At 38.8% G+C, this 26181-nt stretch overlaps 1 protein-coding gene across 1 annotated transcript in view; it reads left to right on the forward strand.

Annotated features, from left to right (window-relative positions):
- The window catches only part of SLC9C2 (solute carrier family 9 member C2 (putative)), a 99661-nt gene that overhangs the window by 31080 nt on the left and 42400 nt on the right, over window positions 1-26181 (forward strand). Inside the window, exons 9-12 of the mRNA XM_003258894.4 lie at window positions 14349-14517; window positions 17029-17110; window positions 23301-23464; window positions 24069-24164. Of these exons, the coding sequence (XP_003258942.4) occupies window positions 14349-14517; window positions 17029-17110; window positions 23301-23464; window positions 24069-24164 (511 nt within the window). The remainder of the gene's footprint in view (window positions 1-14348; window positions 14518-17028; window positions 17111-23300; window positions 23465-24068; window positions 24165-26181) is intronic.

Below are 26181 nucleotides of genomic sequence, written 5' to 3' on the forward strand. Positions count from 1 at the left end.
AACTTTCGAATCTTCAAAATAATGAAAGGATTCCCCAAAGAAATTATCAGTAGGTTTTAAAACAAAACATTATTAATAAAATTAAAACATGAAAACAAACCACCACTGTATTTGTTAATTCTTTCAGCAGATATTTATCAAGCACCTACTAAATGTCAGGCATTGTTCCAGGCACTTAAGACACCTCAGTGGACAAAATAGTCTGAAAACATGAAAATTTCTGCCATCATGGAGTTTACAATGTAATTGGGGTTTTCAGAAAAAAAGCCAAAATCATGTTAAATAAAGAATATAATATATTAGAAAATAATAAAGACTATGAAAATAAATAAAGCATGGTGAGGAAGTTGGATGTGCCAGCACTAGATGGCAAGCTGCGATTCAAACCCAGTGGGCAGGGTAGGCCTCAATGAGAAAGTGACATTTGAATAAAGATATGAAAGAGTTGAGGGAGCCAGGCAGATGGGGGGAAAGACTCATAATTTTATATGCCGTAAGGGAGGGGCCGGCCTGGTATGTGCAATAAACAGCAGGGAGGCCTTGGTCACTGAAACAGAGAGAGGGGAGAGCAGGAGATGAGGATAGAGAGGTAAGTATGAAAAAAAGTAAGAGAAAGAACCCACATATGAATGCCTTTGTGAGTTAAGAAAACACCTGGGAGGATGTACATCAGCCCCTTAAGAGTGGTTACTTCCCTCTGGGGAATGGGATTTGTGAAGGGGAATAAAATCAGGGCATTTTAGCTTTTAAATTTTTTACTGAGGATGGAGCAAGATGGCAGATGAATAGAAGGCTCCACTGATCATCCCTCTCACCCCCGTGCAGGAACACCACATTTTAACAACTGTCTGCACACAAAAAAGCACCGTCATAAGAACCAAAAATCAAGTGAGTGATCACAGTACCTACTTTAAAATTCATATTGCAGAAAGAGGCACAAAAGAGGGTAGGAAAAACAGTCATGGATTGCTGACACCACCCCTCACCAGTCCTCCCCACCACAAAGCAGCTGTGTGGTGCAGAGAGAGAATCTGTGCACTTGGGGAAGGGAGACCACAGCAACTGGGGGAATTTGCATTGAACGTAGTGCTGCCCTGTGACAGTGGAAAGCAAAACTGTGCTGAACTCAGCCAGCACCTGCTCACAGAGGGAACATTTAGACCAGCCCTAGCCAGAGGGGAAGTGCCCATTCCAGTGGTAGAAACTTGAGTTTCTCGGCAAGCTTGCTACCATGGGCTAAAGTGCTCTGGGATACTAAGTGAACTTGGAAGGCAGTCTGGGATATAAGGACTGCAATTCTTAGGCAAGTCCTGATGCTGTGCTGGTCTCAGAGCCAGTGGACTGGGGTAGTGCGTGACCTAGTGAGACAGCAGACAGGGTGGCTTGGGGAGTATTTGTGCCACCCCTCCCACAACCTCAAGCAGCGCAGCTCAGAACAATGAAAGTGACTCCTTTCTGCTTGAGGAGAGGAGAGTGAAGAGTAAAGAGAACTTTGTCCTGCATCTTGGATACCAGCTCAACCACAGCAGAATAGGGCACTGGGCAGAGTTGTGAGGCCCCCAATTCAGGCTCTAGTTCCTGGACGACATTTCTAGACAAACCCTGGCTCAGAAGAGAAACTGCTATCTTGAAGGGAAGGACCCAGTCCTGGCAGGATTCATCACCTGCTGACTAAAGAGCCCTTGGGCCTTGAGTAAATAACAGCAATACACAGGTGGTATGCTGTGGGCGTTGGGTGAGACTCAGATATGCTGGCTTCAGGTACCAGCTTGGCCACAGTGGGGTAGACACCAAGTAGACTTTTGGGGTCCCAAGTCCAGGCCTAGGCATTCTTGAACTCGCCCTGGGCCAGAGGGGAGACCTCTGCCCTGAAGGGTGAGTCCCAGGCCTGGCAGCATTCATTACAAGCTGGCTTGAAGAGCCCTTGGGCCTTAAGTGAACATGAGTGGTGGTGTGGCAGAACTCCCTGGGGACTGGTGGTAGTGGTGGCCATAGGGAGAGGCTTTCCTGCCTGTGGAAAAAGGAGGAAAGAGCGGGCAGAACTTTGTCTTATGTTTTGAATACAGCTTAATCACAATAGACTCGAACACCAGGCAGATTTGTAAGGCTTTTCACACTATTTTTTATTTTTTATTTCTTTTTGGGACAGGGTCTTGCTGTGTTGCCCAGGCTGGTCTTGAACTCCTGGGCTCAAGCGATTCTCCTGAATTGCTTGAGAAGAAAGAATTAGTCAGCTTGAAGACAGACTATTCAAGAATACACAGTCAGAGGACGCAAAAGAAAAAAGAATAAAAAAGAATGAGGCACACCTACTAGGAAATAACCTCAAAAGGGCAAGTCTAAGTGTTACTGGCCTTAAAGAGGAGGTAGAGAAAGAAATAGGGGTAGAAAGTTTATTCAAAGTGGTAATATCAGAGAACTTCCCAAACCAAGGGAAAGATATCAATATTCAAGTACAAGAAAGTTGTAGAACGCCGAGCAGATTTAACCCAAAGAAGGCTACCTCAAGGCATTTAATAATCAAACTTCCAAAGATCACAGATAAAGAAAGGACCCTAAAAGCAGAAAAGAAACAACTTACAATGAAGCACCAATCAAGCAGAAATTCTAGAGTAAAAAATGCAAGTGACATACTGAGGAATGCATTAGAGTCTGTTAATAGCAAAATTGATCAAGCAGAAGAAAGAATTAGTGAGCCTGAAGACAGGCTATTTGAAAATATGCAGTCAGAGGAGACAAAAGGCAAAAGTCTGGCAGCAGACTTTTCGGTGGAAACCTTACAGACTAGGAGAGAGTGGCGTGACATATTTAAAGTGCTGAAGGAAAATAACTTTTACCCAAGAATAGTATATCTGCGAAAATATCCTTTAAACATGAAGGAGAAATGAAGACTTTCCCAGACAAACAAAAGCTGAGGGATTTCATCAACATCAGACCTGTCCTAGAAGAAATGCTAAAGGGAGTTTTTCAATCTGAAAGAAAAGGATGTTAATGAGCAATAAGAAATCATCAGAAGATATAAAACTCCCTGGTAATAGTAGGTACACACAAAAACATAGAATACTATGACACTGTAATTTGGTGGGTAAACTACTCATATTTTGAATAGAAAGACTAAAAGATGAACCTATCAAACATGATAATTTCAACAAATTTTCAGGACATAGACTTACTGGTAATAGTGGGTACATGGAAAATCATAGACTATTATAACACTGTATGGCAATTCCTCAAAGAGCTAAAAGAGGAACTGCCATTTGGCCCAGCAATCTCATTATTGAGTATATACCCAGAGGAATATAAATCATTTTACTATAAAGACACATGAACGTGAATGTTCATTGCAGCACTATTCACAATAGCAAAGGCATGGAATCAACCTAAATGCTCATCAATGCCAGATTGGATAAAGAAAATGTAATACATATACACCATGGAATACTATGCAGCCATAAAAAAGACTGAGATCATGTCTTTTGTGGAACATGGATAGAGTTGGAGGTTATTATCCTTAGCAAACTAACACAGGAACAGAAAACCAAACACTACATGTTATCACTTACAAGTGGAGGCTAAATGATAAGAACTTACAAATACAAAGAAGGAAACAACAGACACTGAGATCTACTTGAGGTGGGAGGATGGGAGGAGGGAGAGGAGCAGAAAAAATAACTATTAGGTACTGGGCTTAATACCTTCATTATGAAATAATAGGTATAACAAAACCCTGTGACACGTGTTTACCTACGTAACAAACCTTCACATGTACTCCCAAACCTAAAATAAAAGATTTAAAAAACGCTGTGATTGTGGTGTGTAAACTACTCCTAAGTAGAAATGCAAAATGACAAACTACATTTGTCGTAGTTGTAATTACTTCAACAACTTTTCAAGACATAGACAGTACATACAATAAGACATAAAGAAACAACAAAAAGTTAAATAGCGGGGGGGTAAAGTCAAAGTGTATAGTTTTTTATCAGTCTTCTTTTTGCTTATTTCTTCATTTATGCAATTAGTGTTAAGTGTCATCAATTTTAAATGATGGGTTATAAGATAGTATTTACCAGCCTCATGGTAACCTTAAATTAAAAAATACAATAGATACACAAAAAATTAAAAGCAAGAAATTAAATCATACTGCCAGTGAAAATCACCTTCATTGAAAGGGCTGGAAAGAAAGAAGAAAGAGAAGACCACAAAACAACCAGAAAGCAAATAACAAAATAGTAGCAGTAAGTCCTCACTTATCAATAATAACATTGAATATAAATGGACCAAACTCTCCAATCAAAAGAAGAGTGGCTGAATTAATGATAAAAAAACAAGACCCAATGATCTGTTGTCTCCAAGAAAAACACTTCACCTATAAAGATACATATAGACTGACAATAAAGGGATGGAAAAGGACATTCCATGCCAGTGGAAACCAAGAAAGAACAAGAGTAGCTATACTTACATCAGACAAAATACATTTCAAGACAAAAACTGTACGAAGAGACGAAGGTCATTATATAATGATAAAGGAGTCAATTCAGCAAGATGGTATGACAGTTTTAAATGTATATGCACCCAACACTGGAGCATCCAGATAAAACAAATATTATTAGTGCCAAAGAGAGAGAAACCTCAAGCAATAATAACTGAGACTTCAACACCCCACTTTTGGCATTGGACAGATCTTCCAGACAAAAATATTAACAAAGAGATATTGGATTTAATTTGCACCATGGAACAAATAGACCTTATAGATATTTACAGAACATTTTGTCCAAGAGCTGCAGAATACACGTTTTTCTCCTCAGCACATGGATCATTCTGAAGGACAGACCATATGTTAGGTCATAAAACAAGTCTTAAAATGTTCAAAAAAGCTGAAATAATATCAAGCGTTTTCCAGAATAAAACAAGAAATCAATAACAAGAAGAATTTTGCAAACTATACAACACAGGTAAATTAAACAAAATGTTCCTGAATGAAAGTGCATCAATAAAGAAATTAAGAAGGAAATTGAAAAATTTCTTGAAACACATGATAATAGAAACATAACATACAAAAACTTATGGGATGCAGCAAAAGCAGTACTAAGAGGGAAATTTATAGCTACATGTGCCTACATCAAAAAAGAAAAAAAACTCCAAACAAATAGCCTAATGGTACATCTTAAAGAACCAGAAAAGGAAGAGCAAACCAAACTCAAAATTGGTAGATGAAAATAAATAATACATATTAGAGCACAAATAAATGAAATTGAAATAAAAAAATAGAAAATATAAATGAAACAAAAAGTTGGTTTTTTGAAAAGATAAACAAAAATGACAAACCTTTACCTAGACTAAGAAAAAAAGAGAGAAGATCCAAATAAATAGAATCAGAGATGAAAAGTGAGAAATTATGATTGATACCACAGAAATTCAAAGGATCATTACTGGTTACCATGAGCAACCATATGCCAATAAATTGGAAAACCTAGCAGAAATGGACAAATTCCTAGACACATACCACCTACCCTAACTGAATCATGAAGAGATCCAAAACCTGAACAGACCAATAAGAAGTAATGAGATCAAAACTGTAATAAAAAGTCCCCCAGCAAAGATAAGCCCTGATCTGATGGCTTCTACCATGCTGAATTCTACCAAACATTTAAAGAAGAACTAATACCCATTCTACTCAAATTATTCTGAAAAATAGAGGAGGAGGAAATACTTCCAAACTTGTTCTAAGAAGTCAGTATTACCCTGATACCAACACCAGACAAAGACACATCAAAAAAAGAAAACTTCAGGTCAATATCTCTCACGAATATTGATGCAAAAATCCTCAACAAAATGTAAGCAAACATAACTCAACAATGCATTAAAAAGATCATTCATCATGATCATCCCTGGGACTTATCTCAGGGATGCAGGGATCGTTCAACATATGCAAATCAATCTATGTAATACATCATATCAACAGAATGAAGGACAAAAACCATGTAATCATTTCAATTGATGATGAAAAAGCATTTGATAAAATTCAGCATGCCTTCATGATAAAAACATGCCTTCATGATAAAAAAAGACATTCCATGTTCATGAATTGGATCAATATTGTTAAAATGTCCATACTATCTAAAATGATCTACAGATTCAATGCAACCTTTATTAAAATACCAATTATGTTCTTCACAGAAATAAGAAAAATAATTCTAAAATTTATGTGGCAACACAAAAGGCCCAGAATAACCAGATAACTTGAGCAAAAATAGCAAAATTGGAGGAATCACATTACTTGACTTCAAATTATACTGCAGAGCTATAGTAATGAACACAGCATGGGAATGGCATAAAAACAGACACATAGACCAATGGAACAGAAAAGAGAACCCAGAAATAAATCCATATGTCTACAGTGAACTTTTTTTTTGACAAAGGTGACAAGAACGTATATTGGAGAAAGAATAGTCTCTTCAATAAATGGTGCTGGGAAAACTGGATATCCATAAGCAAAAGAATGAAACTAGGCGCCTAACTCTCACCCTATGCAAAAATCAAATCAAAATGGATTAAATATGTAAATCTAAGACCTCAACTTATGGAACTACTGCAAGAAAACATTGGGGAAACCCTCTAGGACACTGGTCTGGGCATAGATTTCTTGAGTAATAACCCACAAGCTCAGGCAATCAAAGAAAAAATGGACAAATGAGATAACATAAAGTTAAGCTTCTGTATAGTAAAGGAAACAATCAACAAATTGAAGAGACAACCCACAGAATGGGAGGAAACCACCCATCTGTGCAGTGGTGCGTGCCTGTAATCCCAGCTACTTGGGAGGCCGAGGCAGGAGAATCGCTTGAACCCGGGAGGCAGAGGTTGCAGTGAGCTGAGATGGCACCACTGCACTCCAGCCTGGGCAACAGAGTGAGACTTTGTCTCAAAAAAAAAAAAAAACTACCTGGCCAGGTGTGGTGGCTCACGCCTGTAATCCCAGCACTTTGGGAGGCTGAGTCAGGCAGATCATGAGGTCAGGAGATAGAGACCATCCTGGCTAACAGGGTGAAACCCCGTCTCTACTAAAAATATAAAAAATTAGCTGGGCGTGGTGGCAGGCGCCTGTAGTTCCAGCTACTCGGGAGGCTGAGGCAGGAGAATGGCGTGAACCCGGGAGGCAGAGCTTGCAGTGAGCCGAGATCACGCCACTGCACTCCAGCCTGGGCGACAGAGCAAGACTCTGTCTCAAAAAAAAAAAAAAAAAAAGAAAAGAAAACTACCCATCTGATGAGAGTTTCATAACCAGAATATATAAGGAACTCAAACAAGTCAATAGGAAAACATCTAAAAATCTGATTAAAAAATGGGCAAAAGATCTGAGTAGACATTTCTCTAAAGAAGACTACAGATGGCAAACAGGTATATGAAAATGTGCCCAATATCATTGATCATCAGGGAAATGCAACTCAAAACTACAATAAAATATCATCTGATCCCAGTTAAAATGGCTTTTATCCAAAAGACAGGCAATAACAAATGATGGTGAGGATGTGGAGAAAAGGGAACTCACATACAGCGTTGGTGGGAATGTAGATTAGTACAACCACTACAAAGAATATTTTGGAGGTTCCTCAAAAAACTAAACACAGAGTTATATCATTCAGCAATCACACTGCTGCATATATACTCCAAATAAAGGAAATCAGTACATCAAAGAAGTATCTGCACTCCCATGTTTATTGCAGCACTATTCGCAATAACCAAGATTTGGAAGCAACCTAAGTGTCCATTAACAGATGAACGGGTAAAGAAAATGTGGTACATATACACAATGGAATACTATTCAGCCATAAAAAAGAATGAGATCCTGTCATTTGCAACAATATGGAAAGAACCAGAGGTCATTATGTTAAGTGAAATAAGCCAGGCACAGAAAGACAAATTTCACATGTTTTCACTTATTTGTGGGATGTAAAAATTAAAACAATTGAACTCATGGAGGTAGAGAGTAGAGGGATGGTTACCAGAGGCTGGGAAGGGTAGTAGGGGGATAAGGGGGGAAAGTGAGGATGGTTAACAGGTACGAAAAATAGAAAGAATGAGTAAAACCTAGTATTTGATGGCACAACAGGGTGACTGTAGTTGATAATAATTTAATTGTACAATTAAAAATAACTAAGAGAGTCTAAACGGATTGTCTATAACACAAAGGATAAATGCTAAGGGCATAGATACCCCATTTAGCATGATGTCATTATTATGCATTGCATGCCCTGTATCAAATATCTCACGTACCTCATAAATACACACACCTACTCTGTACCCACAAAAATTAAAAATTAAACATTTTTGATATACTTTTTTACTATTTGAGATTTTTTTCAGTATTCATGTATTGTTTTATCATTTAAAACCAAGATAAAGTAACTAGATTGGCCTTCTCAAAAGCTGGGTTGAGGGAGCGTTAAAAAAAATTATGAAGGATATGACAAGTTCATAGAAGAAGAAATATGAATGGCTAAAACATTTTTAAGTTTCAAACTCACTAGAAATTTTTAAAAATAAAATGAAAAGTAGTAAAATCAGTGGTTCCTAAAAACCATGCGTTCAGCCCTGTGAGACTGTGATAAAGACCCTGTGGAACACTGGCCCTGCCTCCCTCATCAGACAGCTCAAATGACCCTCTTCTGCTTGCTGTCTTCACTCCAAACACATGTGACAAAGTTCCTCAGATACTTGTTCCTTCAGGTCCTTCCAAGGCTGTCCTCTGGCTGTCCTTCATCCTGGCCCCCAGTGCCTTCAGATTACAGGACAAACGATCCTTACGTAGGGAAAGCCTCCCTGCTTCTTGTCCCTGCCATCCACCTCCACCAGGGGAGGCACCACTCTCCCACACTCTTTCTCACTGTGTAGTTCTCCTTTTAGCACTCCCTGCAAGTATTATAGAACACTTACTTGTATACTTAATGATTTAATGTTTGTTTCCACAGTGAAATGTAATCCCTGGGGGAAGGGATCTGCTCTCTTGATCTCTACAACATTCTTAGATTCTGGAATAAAATTTTTATATATATTTGTTGAATGACTAAATAACTGTAAGAATCTTATAAATGTATTCCACTTCTAAGAATGTGATTTAAAATGTGGAGTGGATAATGTGCTCATCAAATTATATATGCTAAATATGTGCAGATTTCTGTATACCAATGAAGCTGTTAAATTATTTTAAAAATCTGGATGATGATTTATTCAAAGTATTTTCATTGTAGTTGTATTCATAGAGATGAAAAATTAGAAAGAATCCAAAGGTCCTGAGGGGTGTGAATTATGGACAAGAAAATCTTGTACTTTCCTTTTATAAAATCACTTACCCTTGATGTGTATATTTTTAAGATTAATAGAAAATTGTTCCTAATCTGTTAATAAGCTCCACTATGTATACAATGTTTAAAGAATATTTAAAATTAATAATCTTTGAAGGTAGACTGAAAGCTACAATTTGTGAGATTGCTTGCATTTATGATAATCAGAAAAATAAACAGTATGAAACGCTTTAAAAGATATTTTTAAAAATCCAGACCTCAGGATTTCACTTTGACGAGGTACAAAATTAGAAAAAAAAGTATAATTGATTTCCACCTTGACAAATATTAATTTGGCCTTTTTGATGTTGCAGTCAACACCTCTAGGGAGCTCTGAATGTTTTTAAATAGTCATTGGGCACAGGGGCTAGTTTCTGACTTGAACGATGACCTTAATGAATTTTTTTCCTATAGAGTTGTAATGGGCATATAACTTAATTCCTATTTTAATGGTGCCCAGATTTTTAGTACTCAAAAAAATGAAATTTTATTTCTAGAACTGGCTTTACTGTATAGCTGTGAGCTGGATCCTGGCGGATTTAGTTTACATACAATCAGGTAAATTCATTCCAATCTAGTGACTTCCCAGGTCAGTTCAGGATTGTTGGATTTGTTACAGTCGTGTGTGTGTGTGTGTGTGTGTGTGTGTGTGTGTGTGTGTGTGTGTGTCTTATGTGATTGGTCAGTCCTTGGGGGAGTGGGTGGGAGTGGCTGATCTTTTTCATGTGTGATTGGCCACTGGTAGTGGCAATGGAAGGGACCAGTGATCTTCATTTTATCTGGTCAAGCCTGTTCTGGGACCAGTTGCTGATGTCCTTGAAGTCTGTCACCTGGACAGGGGCTCTAGTCAGGACTCTGTTGTATCTAAGTCCCTCAGGTTAGTCATACTCCTGAGAGATTGTCAGACTTCCCATCCATACTCCATTAATCAGCAGGACCCCACATTTCTCTGACAAGTTTCCTCCAATGTGAAGAGCTGGAACTAAGGGTAGAACAGAGACACTGTCTCCTATCAACTCTTTAGTCTGAGGTCAGAGGATGCTGATTCAGCTAATTCTACTTCCAGGTCTTGGTTGTACAGCTATGCAAACTTGCCTTAAAAAATAAGTAATCTTTCAGCTTAGAAGCCAAACAATATGGTACATTTTTTTCACTGGTCTCTGGTGACATCCCTCACCCCCACCTCCATCCCAGGCAAACAGCAACCCCACGTCTCCTTCTCTAAAAAGGAGTGACCGTGTGAATACAATAGGACTTGCTGTTTGAAGTCTCAAGGTTCACAGAGATGCATAAAACACAGTACCTGTCCTCAAGAAGTTTATATTCTAGTTGGAGGGATAAAATAAATATATAAATAACTGTAGTATAAGGAAAGATAAGCTTCATATGGGAGGCTTAAGAAATGTGTTATGGGGCCGGGCATGGTGGCTCACACATGTAATCCCAGCACTTTGGGAGGCCAAGGTGGGTGGATCATGTGAGGTCAAGAGTTCAAGACAAGCCTGGCCAACATGGTGAAACCCTGTTTCTACTAAAATACAAAGATTGGCTGGGCGTGGTCTCACATGCCTGTAATCCCAGCTACTCAGGAGGCTGAGGCAGGAGAATCGCTTGAACCTGGGAGACAGGGGTTGCAGTGAGCTAAGATCACTCCACTGCACTCCAGCCTGGGTGATAGAGTGAGACTCTGTCTAAAAAAAAACAATAAAAATAAAAAATAAAAAAGAAAGAAAGAAAAAAAGAAACAGGAAATGTGTTATGGGGCTTCATAGCTAGCTGCGGGGTTCTGTGCAAAGCCTGCTCTGTGCTAGATTTACAAATTCAAAGGAGTCATAGGTTGGGTTTCCTGGAAGCAGATTCTGAGAGGGAGGGTTGGGACAGTTGTTGGCAGAAGGTTTACTGGGCAAGTGTGGAAGGCAGAATTGGGCAAGGGGAGAAGCTGACCCACAGCACAGTTTCATCCAAGGCTCCCCTGAGCTTTGGGAAACTGTGGAGCTGGAAGAGCCCTTCAGAGTCATCGCACACTGAGACAAGGGAACAGGCCTTTGTATCTCTGCATAATGCAGTCATTGGCCAAGGGCTATCCCTTGAGAGGCAACAACTTTGAGTAGGGCAGGTCCCTGTGGCCCAGAGCAATGTGCAGTGAGAGGCAGAGCCATGCACGCCCACTTAAATCCTCAAATTCCTACCAGTTGGGGGATGGGCTGTCAGCCCTGAAGAGGATGTCTAAATGGAACACCACAATATCCACTATAAAAGGAGTGGTGTTCCTGCAATATATTAAAGTGTTTTCTTTTTCATATTACACTTCTTTATGTATGACCTTCTTTCTATTCAGCTAAAAAAGGATTAAGATTTTATGATGAAACTCCAAAATAAAGAGTTTATATATAGCTCCTGATTTCTGAATATTTTTGAGACCCCACAATGAGACAACAGTTCTGAAAGCCAGGCTTTGCTGAAGAAGACTTTGTTAAATTCTGAAAATATCCTTTTTTCATATCAAGAGACAAGCTTGATAGATCCGGATTATATAATTTTATTTTATGCCATGGTGAAGATGATGGAAGATATGACAAACAGGAAGGGGATGTAGAACATTGCTGATTATAGAGGGGGTTGAGATTAGGGTGAGGACACCCCTATCATATCCCCACCTATACCTCCTGTTTGGAACTCTGAGAAAATATAGCCTCCTAGAGTGACATGGGCCTAAGGCTACTGAGTAGAAATGGTGGGTTGACCTATGTAAGTAGACAGTAGGCCCAAGATAGTACTGTTGATCCTTCCTTAATCTGTTTCTGGCATGGAAGGAATCTGAAGTTCTTTCCTCCTCTGTAGTGAATTCAGAAGATATTTGGTGAGTTTGCCAGAAGGGTCACCAAAGTGACCCCATGTTGGAGGGCTGCATGGGAGACCACTCAAACCTAGGGTCAAATGGGAGTGGCAGCAGACCTCAAGGGATCTGCAGTGCTGGGTGGTGGTGGTGGTCATTTAGTTGGCAGAGGAGACAGGTCATCTGAGCAATTACCATGCATTGGCCTTGCTGAAAAAAATAGACCAAGAATACTTCCCAGTAGATGTCTCAAGAACAGGGGCCAAAGGCCAAACACAAGTAACACAAAACACCTAAATCAATAGATATTCCCTGCAACACTTTCCCTGATGCCATGAGTTATGTGAATTTCCTTCTACACCCAGACCCTGTCTTGGGAAGGCAGGGCAGGGGGAGCATCTTGGAAAACAGGAGAAACTGCTCTTTATAGGGAACTTTGAATTGACTATTTGTATAGGCAAGACCAAATTATACCCAAAGAATCTTTAAACTAGAAAAGACTAAATTATTCCATTTGAAAGTTAACATTTCGTTCTGCCATGAGAGCTCATGTGTAAGCTGAGATTGGTCATAAAGAAAGAAACATGACTTTAGTACAATGTTTGACTCAGGTACACATCCATTATCTCATTTCATCTTTATAACAACACTAGGAGATAAGAATTATCATCTCCAATTATTTATCTCTGTTATTTTCCACACTTTGAAGAAATCAACCCCCAGAAAAGCAAAGGACCTTTTCCAAGGTCAAATGGCTAGTGAGTGCCAGAGATCTTGTTGAACTGATGGTTCCATGTCACTAGAGGAAAGGCTTTAATGGAAGGAATTATCCTTAAGTTGGCCCTCGAAGTGTGTGTGGGTTTTCTGTAAAGACTAGAGAAAAATATTTCAGAGAGGATGAGCCAAGATAAAGAAATGGGAATACACGAACATAGTAAGCATTGCTGACTGAATATTTTGTATGGATACATATGTATCATATATAGTCATAATTATGTATTGATAATGTATTGAGTGCTGACCACATGCAAAGCATCATTCTAAGCCCTGAGTATTGCCTCATTTAATTGAATTACCACAATAATCCTTTGAGGCAAATACCATTGTTATTATCTTCATTTTACAGATGAAGAAGCTGAGACACAGAGAGATTAACTTGCTTACGTAGTTATGCAGTTAGTAAAAGGCAAGCCTAGATTTAACACAGGTAGGCTGACTTCAGAGTATTTGCTATTCTGCCTCCCTGTTTTTGATATCAGGAAATGACATAAGTTGTTTCTATTTTGTTTGGACTCTGATATTTTAGGGAAAGGTTATTTAGTAAGGCTGAAAAGGTTGGTAAGAGTCACGTTGCAAAAGGCTTGAATGCAAGGCAGAGGAGTTTGCCCAAATAATTATATACATTATAGGTGGTAATTATAGATTTTCTGTTTCTCAGTGACAGGAATTCTCTAAACTGACTTGTGCAATTATAATTGATCAACTGATACACAATTTTTTTTGAGGCTAAGAACACATCTGATTTCACTTTTGCTGAAATTTCATTTGTTCTAAATCATTTGAAGTACAGTATTGATATTCTCTCAGTGCCAGTCCCTTAATGATAGATTTTAAATTTTGGCACAGTGTCCTATAGAAAAGTAATCTGGAGAGCAAGAAGGCACAAATTAAAATTATTTGTGTGACATTTAGTGTATGATTATTGTGGGAGCTCAATAAACATTTGTTTTTTTATTATTTATTAAGTTTATTAATGTGTCCAAAATAATTTTACATTTAAGTCATGATCTGCACATCCCCCCATTATGATTTTTGAATCCAGTCATGTATGGCTTTTCAGGGAGTAGATGAGCTTGTCAGCATTCTTAGAAGAGGTTTCCCTGTGAGAATTTACTACCCAATTCCAAACAGTATACAGTAGTGTTGATGATAATTCCTTATATTTGTTTAGAAGTTCTAGCATTATTTTTCAAGACTTAAGTGTTATGTGCAAACTTTAAATAGTAGATTTGGTTAGTCCCAGAAAATTGGAAGGACTTAACAATAAATTGCATTGTTTTTTTCTTTCCCGAAAATTTTTATATTAAATTTAGTATTTAGTACATGCTTTCAACTATGAATAACATTAATAAACAAGGTGTGATTTATTTTTAATGTTTCTCTCTCCACAGGTTGCTTACTATTTTGTTAGTGAGCCCTATTTTGATGCATTCAAGTTATGAATATAATTGGCGATGGGGAGTTGTAATCATGTGGTCTGGAATTAAAGGAGTTTTTAATTTACTCTGGGCTCCTGATGTTTATAATCTCGCTGAACGAAAAGTGGAAGTACCGCAAATGGTAGGAAAGATCATGTCTCATGATTATTCATATTTATCATTTTTACTTGTCTTGCCCACTTGTCAGAACTCAGTAATAAAGTTAACCAGCTTTGAATTAGATTTTTAAAATGCATTCTTTTAAGTAGAAAGGAACAGAGCAGAACGTTATTTATGTTGAGAATGTGAAAGGGACCAATAGTCATGGAGTAGTTATGGATGTGGTATTAGATAAACTTGAGCTCTGATCTGGACTCCACCATTCACAGGCTGGGTGATCTTGAGGAAGTTCCCCAGCCTTGCTGAGCTTCAATTTTCAGTTGAGAATTGAGATGATGCTCAACAAAATACCAGACACTTAATAAATGCTCAATAAATGTTATTGAACACACACATGCTATTTTCTTTTCTTTTATTTTTTTGAGACAAGATTTCACTCTGTCACCCAGGCTGGAGTGCAGTGGTGCGATCTTGGCTCACTGCAACCTCCGTCTCCCAGGTTTAAGCAATTCTCATGCCTCAGCCTCCCAAGTAGCTGGGATTACAGGCGTGCACAAACACATCTGGATTATTATTATTATTATTTGTTATTTTTAGTAGAGACAGGGTTTCGCCATGTTGGCCAGGCTGGTCTCGAACTCCTGGCCTCAGGTGATCCGCCTGTCTCGGCCTCCACTCAAAGTGCTGGGATTACAGACATGAGCCACCAGGCCCAGGTACAAATGCAATTTTTCAATAGCTGTCAGAAAGCATGAAAAAACGATACTCTTGTCAAGAGCATTCTAATCCTTATAGTTCTTAGAACAAAAACTGAAATGCTAGTTAAGTATGCCAAGATAAAAAAGATTTTATACATTTTAAAATTAAGGATCTAGTTAGGTTTATGTCTTTAGGGCTAATTTTAAAAAATTTATTTCTCGAAAAATTCTGGGCAAAGACTCCATTATCTGTAGCACAAAACAAAACTTGGTTTCCTTTCCACTCTTTCTCAAAGCCTTTCCCCATGGGTTAGCTGGTAGATTTCTGGGGAATCTGGTGGTGGCTGCATCTGACATTCCAGGCAAGATTCAAAGAGCCCAGTGCATCTGCTCGCTGTGCACCTTGTCATTTGTGACAGCACTATGAGCTAGCTAGAGAAGTTTCCAGAAGCTGCTAGAAATCTTCAGGATCAGCTTCTCATTACCTCCTAATCAGATGAACCCCAGATCTGTTTCTGGGAGGGGGAAAACCGCTTGAATGATATGAGCTCAAGAGCACTGACTCACCTACCAAGGAATCTGGAGGTAGATGTACAGAGTTTGTTGCTATTGTCTAATTTCCATCCTAGAACTTCTCTTTACTATTTTGCTGCTGCCCCGAAGGCCCAAGGAGTACAGTATTTATTTAATACCTTCTTTTTGGGAGCAACTATTGACCTCTCCATCTTGCATGTGGAGAAATCCAATCAAAGAGAGTAGCCTTCTGTCTGTAGCATGAGAGGGAAAGACCTCAGGTGCCCTAACTCCCCAAACAGGAAGTGCTATTTTTGATGGAGTATCATATTCCTATTCCTCACCACATTTTTTTCTGAGGATTTATATCTGTGGGCCTGATCTGGGCATGAATTTTGAGTTCAAATAATCAGTGGTTTTGCAAAGACTTTGGTTCTTTCCATGCTCCAAAAGAAAAGTAAAATAATCAACATTACAGCTCCTCTGATTTTCTTTTATGCAAAGAATTGGCCTAAAACCAAGTCAATGAGAAGTTAACTAGCACCTGGGCATCATTTTGCAGTGTTTCTTAATTCTGTCTGGTGTTAAGAATCCCACCCTAGACCTACAGAATCACAACCCACAGCGGGAGTCAGTATGTTTAACAAGCACTTCAGGTGATTGTTGTTATTAGTCAAGTGTGAGAGACACTGGAGGAGAAATTACTATTAATTCTTCTTTTCAGTGAAGGATGCTGTGGCTCTGAGTGGTGGTTAAATTAACTGCCCCCCAATCGCATGGCTAAGAAATGGCAAAGTCATGGCCTACAAATGTTATCTTTCTCCTTCCGCACAGCACCTCTCCAGGCCTCACCACAGCTCCTGCCTTCTCCTTCAGAGCCTCTGGTACAGCCGTAGCAAATGCTGGTGGCAGGCACACATCCCTCTGCTGCCCACGGTCACCACCACCTTTGGTTGCTGGGCTTTCTCCCCACCCTGCAGGTTCCACAGCCATGCCTGAGATGGCTACCACCGTGCTGTCTTTGCATGACTGCTGCCAGGAGTGGCAACTGGGGAGAGCTCCTCCCTCAGTGTCCTTAGCATAGAATCTCCAGTCTATTGTTTTCCTCGTTCAGATTGAAAATTAATGTCTGCCCCAGTGTAGTATGTTCAGGCAATGTCCACAAAACCGCCTTTTTGCCTTAACTGACTTATCAGAAACAGGATTTTAAAATGTGGATTAAGATATTAATAGAATTTTGTTAGTGGCTAATTGAACAATGATTGCTTTTGGAGTACTTATTTAATGTTTTGGTTCTAACTATTTATGTGCTTTGTTTTTAGTTTATACTCTATGTACAAGTAATATCATTATTGACAATGGGAATAAATTCATACGTGATGACTCAGTCAGCCAGGAAGTTAGGTAAAGTATGTGTCTCATTCATGAATTAGCTGGGGAGAATAATACAAACAGGTTATTGTTGGGTGTCATGGGGACATTTCTCATGAAGCTGTAGGAATTGGTTTAGAAATTATTCATTTTTCATTTATTCATATATTTAGATACTGTATTACTTGGGATATTGGTTCAGCCAGTTTAACAAAAGCGAAATGAACAGAGGCTTAAACAAGACAGAAGGGTTTTTTTTCCCTCCACCAAAAAGTCCAGAAGTGTGAGATGGTTCTACTCTACAAAGTTGTTTAGAAATCCAAGTTCCTTTCCTTTAATTGCTTTTCCATGTCCTAGGGTGCTGCTCTTGTCCACAGGGTAGAAGCCTGCTCACTATCACCATGTCTACAATCCAACCAACTAGAAAGGGGAAATGGTGGGGGACGGGTGTGTGGCAGTGGACGGTAAGCAGCCTCCCTCTGTATATATCATTATCACTCACATTCCATTGGCCAGAACTTAGTCACGTGGACACACATGGGCAAGGGAAGCTGGGAAATATCATCTTTCTGGGCTGGCGATATGATCAGCGAAAACTTGGAGATTCTATTGGCAGAAGGAAGAAGAAGAGAATGGATGTTGAGAGATAACAGCAGGCTCTGCCACAGTTGGTTATTTCTAAAAGGAATCTCAGGCCATTTATAATAAAATGCATAAATATAATAAAATAACAAATAGACACATTCGGTAGAGAAATCCAGGATAAAATACTTGGTGGCAATAGGTTCAAGGGGAGAGGGGAAAACTGGGGTGAGATTAGGCAAAGTCTTATAGTAGAGCCTTAGTATAGTTCAATATGCCATGGCCTGATCCTCAGCTTTGCTGCTACAGAGACCCGATTTTGTCTGGGTATTTAAAATTGATCAGACTACTGGAGGTTTACATGTCAGGCGTAACTTGGAGATATTGCAGGTTCAATTCCAGACCATGTGACAAAGCAAATAATGCAATAAGTATCACAATAAAGCAAGTCATACAAATTATATGGTTTCCCAGTACATATAAAAGTTGTGTTTACACTATACTGTAGTCAATTATAATGGAAAAGCACAGTGTCTAAGAAAACTATTTACATACCTTAATGAAAAAATGCTTCCTTGCTAAAAAAAAATGCTAACAATCATCTGAACCTTCAGCAATTCATAATCTTTTTGCTGGTGCAGGGTTGATAGCTGCTGACTGATCAGATCAGGGTGGTGGTTGCTGAAGATTGGGCAGCTGTGGCAATTTCTTTAAGACAACAATGAAGTTTGGCAGATCAACTGACTCTTCCTTTCATGAAAGATTTCTCTGTAGCATGCAGTGCTGTTTGATAGCATTTTACATAGAGTAGACCTTCTTTCAAAATTGGAATCAATCCTCTCAAAACCTGTTGCCACTGCTTTAGCAACTAAGTTTATAAAATATTCTAAATCCTTTGCTGTCCTTTCAACAATGTTCACAGCATCTTCACCAGGAGTAGATGCCATATCAAGAAAGCACTTCGTTTGCTCATCCATAAGAAGCAACTCCTCATCCATGCAAGTTTTATCCTGAGATTGCAGCAATTCAGTCACATCTTCAGGCTCTACTTCTAATTCTAGTTCCCTTGCTATTTCCACCACATCTGCAGTTACTTCCTCCACTGAAGTCTTGAACCCCTCAAAGTCATCTATGAAGGTTAAAATCAACTTCTTCCTGACTCCTATTAATGTTGATATTTTGACCTCCTGCTATGAATTATGAATGCTCTTAATGGCACCCAGAATGGTGAATTCTATCCATGAGGTTTTTTGTTGATTTTCCCTACATCCATCAGAGGAATGACTATCTATGACAGCTATAGCCTTACAAAATGTGCTTACTAAATAATAAGGCTTGAAAGTCAAAATGACTCCTTGATACTTGGGCTGCAGAATGGATGTTGTGCTAGCAGGCAGGGAAACAACATTCAACTCTTTGTCCATCTCCATCAGAGCTCTTGCATGACTAAGTGTATTGTCAATGAGTAGTAATATTTTGAAAGGAATCTTTTTTTTTCTGAGCAGTAGGTATCAATAGTGAGCTTAAAATATTTAGTAAGCCATGCTGTAAAGAAATATGCTGTCATCCAGGCTTTGTTTTTTCATTTTTAGACCTCAGACAGAATACATTTAGCTTAATTCTTAAGAGTCTTAGGATTTTCAGAATGGTAAGTAAAAATTGGCTTCAACTTAAAGTCACAAGCTGCATTAGCCCCTAAGAAGAGTTAGTCTGTCCTTTGAAGCTTTGAAGCTAGGCATTGGCTTTTCCTTTTTAGTAATGAAAGTCATCCATAGCATTCTCTTCCAATATAAGGCTGTTTATCTACATTGAAGATCTGCTGAATCTACATTGAAATCTACATTGAAAATCACCTTCATCAGTGATCTTAGCTAGAGCTTCTGGATAACTTGCTGCAGCTTCTACATCAGCACTTGCTGCTTCACTTTGCACTTTTATGTAATGGAGATGACTTCTTTCCTTTAACCTCATGAACCAATCTCTGCTAGCTCTTAACTTTTCTTCTGCAGCTTCCTCACCTCTCTTCACCTTCACAGAACTGAAGAGAGTTAGGGCCTTTCTCCAGATTAGATTTTGGCTAAAGGGAATATTGTGTTGGTTTGATTTTCTCTTCAGACCACTCAATCTTTCTCCATATCAGCAATAAGGCTGTTTTGCCTTCTTATCATTTGTATGTTCACTGGAGTAGCACTTTTAATTTCTTTCAAGAGATTTTTCTTTCCACTCACAACTTGGCTGACTAGTGCAAAAGGCCTAGTGCTTGGCTTATCTAGGCTTTCAACCTGTCTTCCTCACTAAATTCAATCATTTCTCGTTTCTAATTTAAAGTGAGAGATGTATGACTCTTCCTTTCACTTGAACACTTAGAAGCCATTGTAGGGTTATTAATTGGCCTAATTTCAGTATTGCGTGTCTCAGGGAATAGTGAGGTGCAAGAAGAGAGTGAGAGAGAGATGCAGAAATGGCCAGTCTGAGGGGCAGTCAGAACAGACACTTACTGATTGTTGTCCTATGTGGGTGTGGTTTGTGGTGCCCCAACACAGTTACATTAGTAATATCAAAGATTACTGATCACATATCACCATGATGGATATAATAATAATGAAAAAGTTTGAAATATTGTGAGAATTACCAAAATGTAGACACACAGATATGAAGCGAGGACATACTGTTGGAAAAATGGTGCTGATAGACTTGCTAGATGCAGGGTTGCCGCAGACCTTCAATTTGTAAGAACTGCAATATCTGCAAAGCACAATAAGGTAAAGCAGAATGAGACAAGGCATGCCTGCACCACATTCACAGATTCATCAATAAACCAGAAGTCCGATTTACTAGTTTATAATGAGGATGAATTTCTATGTCTGAAATTTTTGTGACCATTATCACAGTATTCACCTCTGATACCAATTTTCTTGATAAACCAAATTGGTAATCAAAAGGTTTCTTGTAGAGCATGGAACTAATGAGGGCAAATGAAGGATAATGTTGAAGGAGAGTTGTTCTAAATATGGAAGTAGCCTGATATATTCATCCTGTCCTACGCATAAGAGACAACACTGCTCTGCTTGGGTGTTTTCAGAAAGTCCTGCACATTCTTAGAACTGTGCCTCATAAACACTATTGCAGAACTTCCTGTGACAGCCCACCTCAAAGCAAAGGGCTCCAGTGTTTGAGTGCGGCTAGCACGTGGGGCAGATTTTAGGCAGCTCTCCTTTTTCCCCAGTTATGGACTTGCTCCCCTCCCCTCCCCTCCCCTCCCCTCCCCTCCCCTCCCCTCCCCTCCCTCCCTCTCCCCTCCTCTTCCCTTCCCTTGCTTCTCTCTCTCTCTCTTTCAATGGCTCACTATCTTGCCCAGGGAGGTCTCAAATTCCTGGGCTCAGCCTCCAGAGTAGCTGGGACTACAGGTGCTCACCACCCCTCCAGGCTGTGTTTGTCCTTCTTCATTTAAAAAAAAAAAAATGATACACGGCTGGGCGCGGTGGCTCACGCCTGTAATCTCAACACTATGGAAGGCCGAGGCAGGTGGATCACAAGGTCAAGAGATCGAGACCATCTGGCCAACATGATGAAACCCCGTCGCTATTAAAAATATAAAAATTAGCTGGGCATGGTGGCGCATGCCTGTAGTCCCAGCTACTTGGGAGGCTGAGGCAGGAGAATCACTTGAACCTGGGAGGTGGATGTTGCAGTGAGCCAAGATTGCACCACTGCACTCCAGCCTGGCAACAGAGTGAAACTCCTCAAAAAAAAAAAAAATAAATAAATAAATAAAAAAAATAAATAAATAAAAAAAGATACAGGATCTCACTCTGTCACCCAGGCTGCAATGCAGTGGCGCGATTATGGCTCACTGCAGCCTTGACCTCCTGGACTCAAGTGATCCTCCTGCCTCAGCCTCCCAAATAGCTGGGAGTATAGGTTTGCACCACCACACCCAGCTCATTTTTATTTCTTTTTTAGTAGAGACAGGGTCTGGCCATATTGCCCTGGTTGGTCTTGAATTCCTGGGCTCAGGGGATTCTCCTGCCCTGGCATCCCAAAGTGTCGAGATTATAGTTGTGAGCCACCATGCCTGGTCTCGGTTTATTCTTGTTTGCAGTGAAAAGGTGTGCTTGGATTGGCAAAAACTCATAAGGCAGCATGAGTGAAGTTAATTTGATGCCCGAAGTCTTGCTCACACTTTCCTTCCCACCAAATCCCTTTGACTGCCAGGGATCCTGACCCAGCTGACTCTCTTTTTTTAAGACAAAATATGTGGGTTTCTCTCATGCTTCCTTTCTTGTGATTCCTCCTACTCTGGTATTCAAAAGTGAGATCAGTGAGGGATTTTACTATCATGACAATGCTTTTTTTCTCTTGTTTCTTTTTTTCCCCTCTGTAAATTTTTGGTTGTATTAACCAAGCTTCAGAATTCCTTTTAACTCACTGTGGAATAAAGATTGTATAGCAAGTACTTTATCTTTTCAGAGTCAATGTTCATCCTTTCTAGAAATACCATGTATTTAACAGGTGCTTGTCGGAGTTGAGTTTTATCAGTCAGAGTTTCAAACCAACTCCTTCCACCTGGTCTAATGCTTTTAAGAAGTCCCTCCTCATATTCTTCCAGGATTATCTTAAACACTGGGAGTGCATTCAGATGTACTGGTGCCACCAGGTAGCCCACATGCCCTCATACTTCCCCTGATCAACTGGAAAGTGGCTGTTGCCCCATCATATGGGTGGGATCTAATTGGGCAAATGAATACATTTTCTCCTTGTGTGGTCTTAGCCATGGGAATTTTAAATCCAAGGCAGCAGGCAGTCAGATGCCTCTTTGCTCCAGGTTACAGTGAACTGATCCTGATGCTTGAGAGGGATATCCCTACAGACCTCTCTGAATCCCCAAACTTCAAATCACTCCATTGTATGCAGTGTCCCATAGAGAGTGAAATAAAGTTAAACTGAAACATTTAGAAGCCATTTAACCCTTGAAGAGACATTTCATATGCAATTATAAGGAAAGAACAGCTTTATTGAGATGGAATTGTGAGTAAGTAGGCTAAGCTTATTTACTTATTTAATTCTTCTCTTTGGTAAGTGAGCCTTGTAGTTCATACCTCAAGAAAATACAAAATGCTACAAATTTTGAACATATTGATTCACTGGCCAGAAAACAGAGATGTTAAACTTGAGGGATCTCTACTGCACTGGCCTTTAAATGTTATTATGTACAGTATAAGAAACAATTAGAGAACTTGTTAAAATGCAAATTTTCAAGCCAATCTGATTCTGTAGATATGGAGTGGAACCCAGGAATTTGCATAGTTTAATAGGTAGCCCTTCCACCTGTACCCTTTACACTTTGAGAAATATGGATTGGGTGCATTGAAGTAGTCATGTCTTTAGCTATAGGGAAAGCAAGGAAACTAATAAACATTTTTTAGCAGTTGAGTCAGATAAAGTTGAGCTATACAGCCAAAAAGAAACAAATAGTTGGGTAATCTTCTGGAAAGTTTTGTATGAAAAATTGTCCTTGCTCTAACCACTCTGGTTTGCAGGTGATCTCAAGATTTCACTACATGATCATGCAACATTTTTTGCTTTCCCTTGCAGTCCTCACTGTACTCTATTAAAGCCTTTGCTTTTGTCTTTGTCACAGGTTTGTGTGTTCTTTCCCTCCCAAGACAAATGGCCTTGCAAAATGCCACTCAGCACATACAGGAGATAGTACAGAACACAATAACTTTATTTAAAACAGAAAAAGTTTTGACAAATGTTAACTGGACCTTAGTAGAAGATAAAACGAGGATCGAGTACATTCCTGTGAGTTGATACCTGGCAAAAAGTAGTTTTCCTTTCCTTCCCTTGGTCTGCCTCGCTTGCTTTAGTCTATTGTTAAAGACCTGATTCTGCTAATTAAATGTCAGAAAACTGAGGGGAGATAGTTACTGGCTTTGCTATTTTGGTGAAATGAGTTTGAATTCTGTCTCTAAAAAGAAGGTCTTGGTTATCCAGCTTTATTTGCCAAATACCAGGAGAATGGATGTTTTACAATCTGGCTGGTTGAGTACCAATCAATGGCCTCTGCCAAGATAATGTTTTTAATGGCTTAAGATACTGATAATTCTCTCCTGGTAGAAGTGTTACAAAAAGCAGAAAACTTGGGCTGATTTAGAGAGCAGTCAAGCATATAGATAAGTTTAGAGAAGAATTTGGGATATAAATCTCCCCAAATGAATATTTACTTTAGCACAATTGAAGGCAACACTTCGTATATGAAAAAACATTACATAGCTCTTCATTCTAGCAATTCTGCTTTGAATTATTGGAATCTTTGTTGACAGTAGCATTTGCCAGTTCCTAATCATTTTTACTTATTTTTAACTTTATCCTTTTATGTTTTAAAATGTCATCTGATACGGTTCAGTTTTCCCAAGTTTCACATAACGATATGAAGACAGAATCCACAGCAGACGAAGCTTTAATAGAAGAAGCCAGATTGCACGTAGCTGCAATACAAATGGTTGGTGCTGTTCACATAGTGTTTTAAAATTTCTTTTCTTGCAATGTCTTTGATCCTTACATGTGATTTTCAGATGACTTGAAAACTTTTCTTTACCTTCTGATAGTCTATTGATTGTTAAAATTAATGTGTGTTTTGTTAAAGTTAAAAAATAAAAAATCTCCCTCTTCCTGAGGCTTGAAGTTTAAGTCACAAACCTTATTATCCTGTTTCTATGTCTGGCAAATTTTAGCCGTGACTTTTGAGGGCCCTTAGAATAATGTTTGGTGCTATTTACATACTAGATAATTAAACATTTTCAAATATTTAAAATTGCTTTTATAAATTTAACATATCTGAGTTCCATTTATACAAAATTCTCTCAAGTGCTAATTTAACTGTTAGAGATATAATAAGCTAAAATAAATCTGATGAATCAAAAATTCTCTTGAAATGTTGTAATACTAATATTTAAATGTTCTGTATAAATATAGGAAGATTACCTGGTAAAATCAAGTTTATACCAGCTTGTCAAATTGTACATTTTAAGCTGGAATTATAATCAAATAGAACAAATTTTATTCAATATAAAATGTATATAAAATACTAATTGTGACCAGAATTCTTTTTTAGTTTTTTTAAAACTTATTGTCAATATTAAGAATTCCTAACATATGCAAAAGTAGATAGAATAGTGTAATAAATCCTCATGTACCCATCACCCAACCTTAAAAACCATTCACACGTGACCAATACCTGCTGCATCCTAACCCCCATCTTATGTATTAGTTTGAAACAAATCATACATCTGTAAATATTTCAGTATATATCTCTAAATTTCAAAGCATTTTTAAAAATATAAAATACTAACATTATACTTAAAAATGAACAATAATTCCTTAATAACATCAAATGTCGACTCGGCAGTAAGATTTCCAGTTGTCTCAGAAATGTGATAAATATTTATTTTTATAGTTTATGTTTTCAAGTTGAACTCCAGTAAAGTCCACACATTGCAATGAACTGATATGTCCTTCAAATCTCTATTAACATATAAATTCCTTCTTTTTGCTTTCATTTTTTCTGTTGAAGAATATATTTCTTCTTATTTATTTATTTATTTTATTTATTTTGAAACAAAGTCTGGCTGTGTCATCCAGGCTGGAGTGCAGTGGCGCAATCTTGACTCACTGCAACCTCCGCCTCCTGGGTTCAAGAGATTCTTGTGCCTCAGCCTCCCTAGTAGCTGGAATTATAAGTGCGTGCCACCATGCCCAGCTAATTTTTGTATTTTTAGTACAAACGGGGTTTTGGCACCATGCCCAGCTAATTTTTGTGTTTTTAGTAGAGATGGGGTTTTCTGGCCTCAAGTGATCTGCCCACCTCAGCCTCCCAAAGCACTGGGATTGCAGATGTGAGCCACCGCTTCCAGCTTGAGGAACATATTTCTTCTTAACTTAAGAAATTATTTTCATTCTTTTAAACATTTCTATACTTAGTTTAACATATTCTCAGAATTTGAAAGGCTTTCGTCCACAGTAGAAAATTACGTATGGCCACAAATTCTTTGCAGAGCCTCCTATTAAAAAGTGGAATCTTTATCCTACGCCTTGAATTTGGGCTGTTCTTGTGATTTGTTTTGAGCATAAAATATGGCAAAAGTGGCTTTGTGAACATTCTGGAGCCTAGGCATTGAGAAGATTTGTAGCTTCTATCTTTTTCTCACTCTGAATGCCACCCTGAGACTGCCGTGCAAAGAAGCTGACCTAGCCTCTGAAGAACGAGAAGCCACCTAGAGGAAAACTGAGGCAAAAGGGCCAGTACCTAACTTCCAGACTTGTGAATGAGGCTGCCTCAATTCAAGGGGTGGGGCAATAGACTCAACCTCTTAATAGTAAGACATGCACAGAATTTGTGGCCATATTTACTGTTCCACAGTTTGCCCACTGGCCACAATATTTCTACCCCTCCTACATGTAAAACAGACTCACCCTTTTCCAAGAACCCAAAAAGCTACATCCTATTTGCTACCAGACTC

Source organism: Nomascus leucogenys, chromosome 12 (genome assembly GCF_006542625.1).
Source record: "Nomascus leucogenys isolate Asia chromosome 12, Asia_NLE_v1, whole genome shotgun sequence".
NCBI classification, from domain to species: Eukaryota; Metazoa; Chordata; class Mammalia; order Primates; family Hylobatidae; genus Nomascus; species Nomascus leucogenys.